Source organism: Prosopis cineraria, unplaced genomic scaffold (assembly GCF_029017545.1).
Source record: "Prosopis cineraria cultivar Desert tree isolate PC_DT_omini unplaced genomic scaffold, ASM2901754v1 PC8, whole genome shotgun sequence".
Lineage (NCBI taxonomy): Eukaryota > Viridiplantae > Streptophyta > Magnoliopsida > Fabales > Fabaceae > Prosopis > Prosopis cineraria.
The window spans coordinates 3457530-3466982 of NW_026555339.1; the positions used below are offsets into that span (position 1 = coordinate 3457530).

General features: G+C 36.0%; 2 protein-coding genes across 5 annotated transcripts; both read right to left on the reverse strand.

The window, feature by feature from the left end:
• Positions 1–2699: 2699 nt before the first annotated feature.
• LOC129318336 (uncharacterized protein C6G9.01c-like) lies at positions 2700–3023 on the reverse strand. Its single transcript, XM_054963063.1, has one exon. The coding sequence runs from the start codon at positions 3021–3023 to the stop codon at positions 2700–2702; it is 324 nt and encodes a 107-aa protein (XP_054819038.1).
• A 2300-nt stretch (positions 3024–5323) lies between these two features.
• LOC129317769 (ethylene-responsive transcription factor ERF069-like) lies at positions 5324–8126 on the reverse strand. 4 transcript variants are annotated; one of them, XM_054962141.1, is made up of 3 exons: positions 8024–8126; positions 6588–6670; positions 5324–6368 (listed from the first exon to the last, which is right to left on the reverse strand). In XM_054962141.1, exons 2-3 carry the CDS (start codon positions 6666–6668, stop codon positions 5694–5696), a joined length of 756 nt encoding a protein of 251 aa, XP_054818116.1. In that variant the 5' UTR covers positions 6669–6670; positions 8024–8126; the 3' UTR covers positions 5324–5693. The 4 variants fall into 4 exon arrangements, with proteins under 4 accessions (XP_054818116.1, XP_054818115.1, XP_054818118.1 ...); XM_054962140.1 differs by having other exon boundaries at positions 6588–6673; positions 8024–8121; XM_054962143.1 differs by lacking the exon at positions 8024–8126 and adding an exon at positions 7844–7998.
• Between the last annotated feature and the right edge of the window lie 1327 nt (positions 8127–9453).

A 9453-nucleotide genomic window follows, 5' to 3' on the forward strand; every position in this document is an offset into this window, starting at 1 on the left:
GTTGAAGCTTCTTCTATGATTTTTAAAATTTATTTTATTTTTGATTTGTTCATTTTTGTGAAGTATGGGTCTTAATTTTCTTTTGTTGAAAATTTTGTGTGTGTGTAAAATTTCAACGAGGAAAGAGTGATGAAGCAATTAGGGATGAGTGGTAAGTGACGATGAGGAAGGAGGGAGAGATAGCCAACATGGGACTTTTAGTCAGAGGAAAAAAAAGTAAGGTGGATGCCAACTAGACACGCCACCTAAGCAAAATGGGCCAACTAATAATCATCATTTACTTTCTATTAATTCAGGACCACATTGTATAAAATAAAAAAATATTAAAGTGAAATTACATTAAAAAATATTTTAGAATGTGAGTTGCGTCTGGCTGAAAATTTTAAAGGTAGATTTGTAACTTATCCCAAAGATTAATTTTACACATCTTGTGCATTGCACACCTACTAGTTACTAGAAAGCTGGAAAAAAAAAAATTAGAACATGCACACCTCAATATTGGTGGCTTTGCTATTTTTTGGGGTAAATGTCGGCATCACTAATTAACGTTTAAGTCATTTAATTAATTGAGACAAGGCCGCGTTGATCGTTTCAATTTGCAAACTAAATACTACAGTGGAGAAATGCAGCATCATTAGTTGCCAAAAAAAAAAAAAGAAGAAAATGTAGCATCATTAAAAAAAACGCGAGGAGTGTGCCGTCCGTTTCGGGCTTTTTCTGTTCCTGTTTCTGTTCCGTTTCCGGTTTCCGGTTTCGGGCCGGAAGTGATTCTAAACCCCGCAAATCTGAAAATATCTCTTTTAAAAATCACAGGGAGCATGTAGCGTAACGAGACATTTAAATATAAAATAAGATTTTAGAAAATTTGATCGTCTTTATCTATGTATCCTGTAAACTGTGGGCTTCGTTCCTGTTTCAGAGCAATTAGAAAAGTTTGTGTAACTTGTAAATAATATACTTTTTATTAATTTTATTGTATAGCAATTTATTGTTATAAAAAGAAGGGGACTAGACACTGTTGGCGAAGGGAACCTCTCCATTTTTTTTCCCCTTTTATCCTCCACTTCCTCAATCTTTACCATTCATTAATTTTATAATTAAAAATAATTATTTAACAAAATAACATGAATGGTAGTGATTGGGAAAATGGAGAAAAATGATGAAAGAGAAATGAAGAGACCCCTAACCTAAGCTATAGAGCTTTATAGCTTAAGTTATTTAATATTTATTTCTCTCATTGCTCCATTCTCAGTCTCTCCTTACCTTTCTATTGATCATACTTCCTTTCCTAAATAATCTCCATTTTCAATTTCATTACACAACATAATCTCTTCCACCTTGATGGTTTGTTTGTCTACGCTCAAAAAATAAGTCATTTTTATATGGTATAGAGATTTTATTAAAAAATGATTTAGTTTGTATAAATTAGAAAAACATAACTTTAACTTGTACTTTGCTCATATTTTGCCCCTATACTTTTTTTAATATTTTTGGCCATGTAATTTTATTTTTTATTATTTTAGATCTTTCCAAAGTTTCCATACTTTGAAAAGACCTAGAATAAGAAAAAAAAAAGTATAGGGATAAAAACACCAAAAAAATATATAAGAATCAATAGCAAAATGTAAGTAAAGTATAGGGATCTAAAATTATATTTTTCTGTATAGATTTTGTAAAAATAAACATTATTTTGTTTTGTTAAAACCATAGAAAAGTTCTTATTATTTAGTGATTTTTAAATTTTATGTATTTCTGTACATTTGTGTTCATAAAAAATAATTTATTATTTAGTTGATCTCAAATTTTATATTTTTTGTATATTTACGTATTTTTATGGCATTCTCCCTTATTTACTACATTTGCTTATTTTCAGAATAGTAATCAATTTATAAAAATATAATAAAATTCAATAAAGGTGTTTTTCTTGTAAAAAAGTTTAAAATAAACACCCCATTAGTTGCAAAAAAAATAATTAATTAACATTAACGTGACTCGAAAAAAACAAAAGAATATTATTGCCACAAAGCCTTTTTATTTTCAATTGTTTATCATTGATTTTTTTTTTTTTTACAAATCAAAATTGTAATGATCAATTTTCTTGAACAAAGGTGACGAGTTTAACAAGTTGGAATCGGTCGGTCTTGCTTTTTTCGGTCCGCTGGCCACAACTGCAAATGCAACATCTTTACACTTAAGTTCGGTCGTGAGCTCAATTAGGCCCTAAGAACATACCATGTAAAATCATAGCATTACAATTTACATTTGTTGAAGACCTTTTATCATTGAATTTATTGAAGTGTTACACAAGGTTATATACAACAAAAATTTAAACAATATTAGCACAGATTAAATGTTATCGAGAGCAAGTACAAATTGTAGTTTCGTGGGGCAAATCGGTTGGCAGTCACAAAGATGCAAGACCACATGAAAGAGACTGGTACAATTTGAGCATGTAAGATTCTGGAAATACAACAGAAAAGTTAAATATTTTTTAGTTAATAATCAATAATTAATAAACTCCATAACTTCAATTGCAGCTAATATACTAGCCTTAAAAAGTCAAGCTCAGCGTATACAAGTACTCCAGAAATTTGATTGAAATCTGCAAAGCTAAAAGCTATGTGCCAGACTGCTGGGCCATGGCGTATAGATCCAAAAATGTATCACCAAGCGTCCCAGGAAAATCTTGATTGCCACCATCAGAAGCAACAGGAGCAATCAAATGGACAAAGTGGGGTATTTCCAGCATCTGCTCTGTTAATACCCAACTCCTCTTCACTGAAGATGGCAAGTCCATCGTCTGTTGTCTTTCTCGGTCGAGAAGGTGGATCTGCAAAGTCTCCAGCATCTGACCTTTTGGTTTTCTTCTTCATATTCTTCTTTATCTTCTTAGGTCTCTTAGTTACATCTGCAGATTTTTCTGTTTTTTCTGCTTCAGGTTTCTTCCTTTTCTTTCCCCCAAATATCTCATCAATCTCACTACCTTGTTTTTTCTGTGCCGAAGACGGCTTTTGCTCTTCCATAGCCGTAGTGTCTTGATGTTGACTTGGGGTCTTTTTAGAACTCTTCTTGTTCTTTGTCATTGGAGTGAAAATAAAGCTGCATATTATGCGTAGTAAAATTGTGAGATCTTCCACATACAACAAAAATGTAAACATAAAAGAGCTACAACACTTTAGAGTCTTCTACACTGACAAGTCAAAAGCTCTCAAAGCCCAAATTTAGAAAGCTTTTGCCATTCCTTACAATAGAAGCCCCTCTCCTCTTCTTTGAAATAGAATGAAGATATACATCAATTACAAGAACAATAAGTGAATAACCCAGGCTAAAGATGGTGACAAACTAGTCATGTGGAGCGTGCGTGCGTGACCTATTCGTATATTAGGGGGGACTGTGACATGTATACATATGGGGGAGAAGGGTTTAGAGGTCAAGCTAAACAAAAAAGTGAGCATTGTGAGGGGGAGAGTGCCTGGTGCCTTGAACAACAGGTTGGAGGTGGAGGAAGACCATCTTTCTTAATCACTTTCTTTAATGATTTGAGTGTGTAATCTGTTCGTCAGTGCTTAGTTTTATCATTTCCAGTAGCCTATCTCCATGGAGTGTGAGCTTATTTCTGCTGTAACTCTCTTCCAGAAGAGCATTTAGAACGTTAATATAATGTCAGTGTCGCCTTAGGGTTCTTCTGAGATATATCTTGTGTTAATTTCATATTCAGGTGCTGGGGCTCCATCAGAGTTCCACTCGGTAACTATAAGTTATGAAAGTTCCTTTATATTTATTCATCAGTTAAAACTTAAGGTTTCCAGATTGAATGAGAAAAATTTGATTAATTTATAGGTTAAAGAGGTAAAAAGGAATATGAAATAAGGCAATATACACTCATATCAGGCTTCCCCAACTCTGACTCTCTTTCTTACATGTTTGATAAATGTTTGATCATTCTTTTGCAAAGTTGGTCAAGACAAGCAACATAATCATTAATTAACCTACTTCCAGAATTGACCCTTACTTCTGACAACAAAACAAAACAAACAACTGCAATTAACAATATTGCACAAGCATCAGCTTCGCATGGACACGGCAAAAGGGGAAACTATCCACATCTTTTTTTCTTTTTTACCACAAGGGAAACTATCCATATCTCAAAAGTATCATACTTTATTATTATTATTATTTTTAATAATCTAATTCTAGATACGGTTATTTGAGATTGGGAAGCGTCCTGGATACTGTACCCGGAACAGTACAAAAACTCATGTCCTAATTTGAATCGAAATCAAGGGAAAATAAGAAAAGGAAAAGCAAGATTGAAACAACCAGATAACGGAGTTTTTAAAGTAAAGCAGAACAGAATAGCTAATTAGCAGAAGAAGAAGATACTGACAAAACAGAGGTTCGTGGGCTTTCAGTGGTTTTCAGCTCTATATTCTTGTTCGGAGGTTGAGGAGCGGAAGCTTCCCTGTAACTGGGAGGCCGGACTAAGGAACTGCAGCGGAGAGAAGGGTTCCGTTTTCAATTGATTACCATACGAGAGTGGCCTGCAGGGAGGAAATTCATGGAGCGAACAGATCTCGGCTTATTTTTTATCGCAGGGTTTCAAGTGGGCTTGGTTTGGCTCCGTTTGGGCCTTTTTTCTTTTCTTTTCTTTTTAAGCTTCGTTTGCTTGAAATAAAATTAGAGAAAATTACAAAGGAGTCACATATAATAAACTTATTTATAAATAAATCTTAACTAACAAATATTGATACAGTTGGTAAAGATTTAACCCATAACTTATAAAGTTGTGAAATCAAATCCTTCCTCCAATGTGATGACTTTTTAGTAAATAATATTTAAATATTTCTATAAATACTTTGAACCTAAATATATTGTTAGCTTGATATATTGTCAGCTCTAATAAATTCCACTCACTCAAAATTTTTTGCCTTAAAATCTATTTTTGATGTATCACTGATTCACTGTTAGGAAAAAAATGACTCGGACCACACTCTCCAATTAACTAATAATTATTATTTAATTTCATTAATTATTAAATAGTAGTATCATTTAATTACCAATAGGCATTAACAAATCTCTTAAACATCGAAGTCCAACTAGAATTACGTTGGGTTGATCGTAGGTAACTTTTCAAATAAAGTTGCACGGTTGTTAATTAATGGTACAGTTCTTTTTCTTTCTTTTTATTAGCCAACGATCTATTTCAAAAGACTAATCTCTTTTAAAATATAGAAATCACCAAAATAAGTTATATTCCCACCAAAGCCTCTTGGCTTTTTTAATAAAGGTTTAAGGCTATCAATGATAGGAGTTGAAACCAGGAGGCAAAATGAAACGATATGAATTTGAAAGTGTTTGCCTGGAACATGGGCAATAATAGGATGCAAACACATAATTATTTATTCGCTCCGCAGTGCTAAGCCTACTGGTTAGTGATTGGGCACCATGGCACCAATGTTCTGGCAATACTACCATAGGTCAGGGATTCCGATCGACGCATTATATACTAATACTGTACAAAGATGGTTTCATTTCATCCCATGTGATTAAGGATGACATCCCACGATCACGTCCTAAGACTAAAGATAAAATTGTGTGGCTATTGCTGACAAGGGTCTCTGGATATCCACGTTAAGTTACATAATCAAAACCAGAGGTATCCATGTCCATGTAACGAAACCATAGTCCACATCCTAAGACAGCACAGAGGTTGGGGATGCCAGTGCACCGAATGAGATAAAACTATCAGTGCTTGAGCTATCACGGATGGTGGCAGGCTTCACCTCCTTTGTCACCGACAGAGGGAAGTTGGTGATGGCATCAGGACCCCTGAGCTTCACAGCAGCTCTGTCATACTCTGAGGCAGCTTCCTCTGCAGTGTCAAATGTTCCAAGCCAGAGCCTTTTTCGACTTGCAGGGTCTCGGATTTCAGCAGCCCACCGACCCCATTTCCTCCGGCGAACACCCCTGTACTTCTTGTGGCCGCCAACTGAGACATGATTGTTGAATGATTTCTTTGGTTTCCCAACATGGGTCAAGTCTTCCTTGGCAGGAAAAGGAGTAGAGACAAATAAGGAAGCAGAATCTGAGGGAATGTCAATGCAGATCTGTGTTACTTGCCTCTCCCCTCCTCGTGGCGTTATAGGTTTTTCAACATCTTCGCTGGTGCAAGAGTCAGTATCAGTAGCATCAGGGTCAGTGACTATAATTCTGACGAGCTTTTGTCGGGGTTTCTGCCTTGTTTTACACACCTCAGAAGAGTTAGCTGCATGATTCTGCAGTTGGAGCCCCTCATTGGAGCAACCACCATCAGGATCTTGCATCAAAATGTTCTTTTTCTTCTTAAACAAGGGATCAGACGGAGGTATCTGTAATTTAGAATTACAGTCAACAGAACGTGTCATTGTTTCAATAAAGTAGAATAACAACCAATCAACATCGCTCATGACTAGGTATCCAAGGCAACATGAGAAATATCAACCGCTAGAGCATGATTTAAAACTTCTTTATATGTCCTCATGCCAATCAGGGAAACACCTAGCAGAAAAAGCATTGTATAAAATAAATATGAAGGTGTAAACACTAACTTCTTCACTGCCCTCCGTAATATCACTATGTTTTTCACTTGCCATGATTGCTGCAAGACCAGCATGTGTGTCATCTGCCATGACTGCTGCACAACAGTAAAATATAGTTAGCACTTGGCGGAGTGTCCACAAGCATTGAGATAATTAGGGCAAATATCACGATATTTAACGGTATGCCAGAATTACTGCATTTAGAACTCTTGTCGGCAAACTTATATTGTTGGTAATCTAGCAGAACCATCTCAATTACTCTTGATCACGCATAGAAAAGATACATGAATCCAATACACAATACTAAAATTGCAAACATTAAAATTTTAACTGTTTATGTCTAATCGCTCTGACAGTCCCAAAGTAACAAGAAGAATTAGTATCAGTAGCACATGACCACTCAACTTTACAGAATTTAAGAACAAGTGAATTACAAAAACATGACAGTATAAGCAACCAAATTCTTATATATATAGTCTAATAATAACATTTCACTAAACACTGCACTAGTTGTTGATGAGAGGTATAATTGTGATAAATCACATAGATTAAATGAAACGGACTGCTGCAACTTTGATAAGCTCAGACAAGAAACAATGAGTATCATGACCCTTCTTGACATCGGATTTGATTAGCCAAGAAGCTAACACTCGGTGTCAAGACACCGATGTTGTGCGGAATTCCAGATGAAGAGGAGCACAAATAGAGATTAAAATTATAAACCAACAGGCAACAGCCGTAATATTCCAAGTACAAAAAAAAAAAAAATTATGCCTATATACTCTGATAGTTTCGAGAAATAACAAGAGTGAGCAAAAATAATAATTAACAATCACTTCAGTACTTAGGGATGTCAGAACTTCATGTGCACTCGTCTACATACTCATAACAAAATCAACAAAACGAACCAAACAAGGCCACACTAGGAGACACGAATAGCCACCAAGAATTTAAAAAAGAAGAAACAGCAGCAGCACGCTGCTGCGATACACAGGACAACCACAGTAATCAAAGAAATGCCTTGGAAAATCTCATGGACGTAAAAACAAAGACATAAAGTTCAGAGTGCAGCATTAAAATAAGTCGCAGTTGTTCTCAGTATGACGCCATGGCACCAGAGTTAGTGGAAATGGCACAATTCAAAGGTATGCGTCCATGCGAAAACAAACATAACGAAAATTAACACGATTCCAGAAGCAAATTCCACAACGGAAAGCGGGAGAATGAAATTAAAAATAAAAATAAAACTTTAGTCCAGCGCCTACTTGCGTCGGACAGAAAAATGTGAAAAATTGTTGTATCGAGCCCACACAAGCTTGACCAAGAAGTAAGAAATAACGGAGAAGAAATGGCAGAAAGAAAATAGAAATGAATGAAGAGCAAAGAAACCCTAGGAAAGAGGATAAAATGGTAAAGCAAGTGAGAGATTGGAAGGGAATCAGAACCTGAGAAAGAAGTATATGCTCAGAGCCGAGGGAGAGAGAAGGGGGAAGGTGGCATCAGTTACCGCCTAGCCTTCCATAATATCTTTTTTCTCGCAAAGGAGCTGTCCACTCCCCGTCCTCGTTGCATGTAATGTGGGTTATTTCAGTAGTATTGGGCCTTCAAGTGTGGGCCACTGGTAGGCCCATATTTGTTCTAAAGTAGCTCAGTTTTTTTAAAAAAAAAATGAAGAGCATGCCCATTAACTTTGTTCTGACTCTGAGTTAACAATTTGCAAAAATATAGCCAAATAAGTATGAAAAATGAACGTCTCCATGCAACACCATACTCTATCTGATGAAGAAAATGATCAACTAGCTCGAAGCTCCAAATAGATTAAGAATGCAAATGGTGAATAGAGTATGAATCAACTGCAAGGACATTGGCCAAAACTGGGAGACAAGGTACCAATAAGCTCTTATGGCAAACCAACATTTGTGGAGAAACTTAAAGGCACTTCTAAGGATAATGACTCCTTAGATGAAGAAGAAGAATTTAAAGATGGCAACCCTTCTAGCGAAGCAGAGGCTAGTAAAGAAAAGGCTGCTCCCATTGAACCAGAATTCTCAATTATAGAAGACCCTGACCACAACTTCCCTACATTTGTTTTTTCCATGAGAATGAAGAGGAGGCTGTACAAAGCATGGAGGAAGGCTGTGATTGTCAAACTTTTAGACAGGCAGATTGGATTCAAGGCTCTTGAGTCTCAGCTTTAGTTTCTCTGGGCAAAGAAATGAGTGATAAAACTCATCAATATTGGATATGGATACTTTGTTGCAAAGTTATCCAATAAAAACGATTATTTTAGTGCCTTGACTAGTGGTCCATAGATGCTCTATGATCATTACCTCACTGTCCATCCACAGGAGGCCAACTTCAAACCTCAACATGCCACCATTGATAAAGGAACTTGCTGGGTTAAAGTGCCAAAGGTTTTTCTAGAATATTACGATGAGGAAGTGCTTACACTCATTGGCAATAGAATTGGGCAAACAATCAAAGTGGACATTCATACATCTTGTCAACTCAGAGGACACTTCGTTAGAATCTGTGTCCTAGTTTATTTAGGCAAACAATTAATGGCTGGATTCAAGTTAGATAAGGAAGATTATTACTTAGAATATGAAGGTTTACATATGCTATGCACAAACTGTGGGATTTATGGCCATCGACATGAAATCTGTCCTTCAAAACAATCTTAGAATGCTCGAGATAAAAAAACAGAGCAAACACATGCCACAGCTAAACAAGTTCTTGAGAATGCGAAGCAAAAGGAGGTAACTAATCCAGACCAATGGATAGTGGTTCAAAAGCAAAGGCGTCAAAGAATAGAGAAGAATAAGGGTCCTGAGACCTCCGTCGAGACCATTCAAGATCTCATTTTGGAGTCCTC

What these genes read in the sequence shown, in the direction of transcription:
- LOC129318336 (XM_054963063.1), bottom strand. Translation starts at nt 3,023, where the DNA reads ATGGAAGAGCAAAAGCCGTCTTCGGCACAGAAAAAACAAGGTAGTGAG.
- LOC129317769 (XM_054962141.1), bottom strand. Translation starts at nt 6,668, where the DNA reads ATGGCAGATGACACACATGCTGGTCTTGCAGCAATCATGGCAAGTGAA. An exon ending in TTACGGAGGGCAGTGAAGAA is followed by an intron (nt 6,369 to 6,587) that starts GTTAGTGTTTAC and finishes TCTAAATTACAG; the next exon opens with ATACCTCCGTCTGATCCCTT.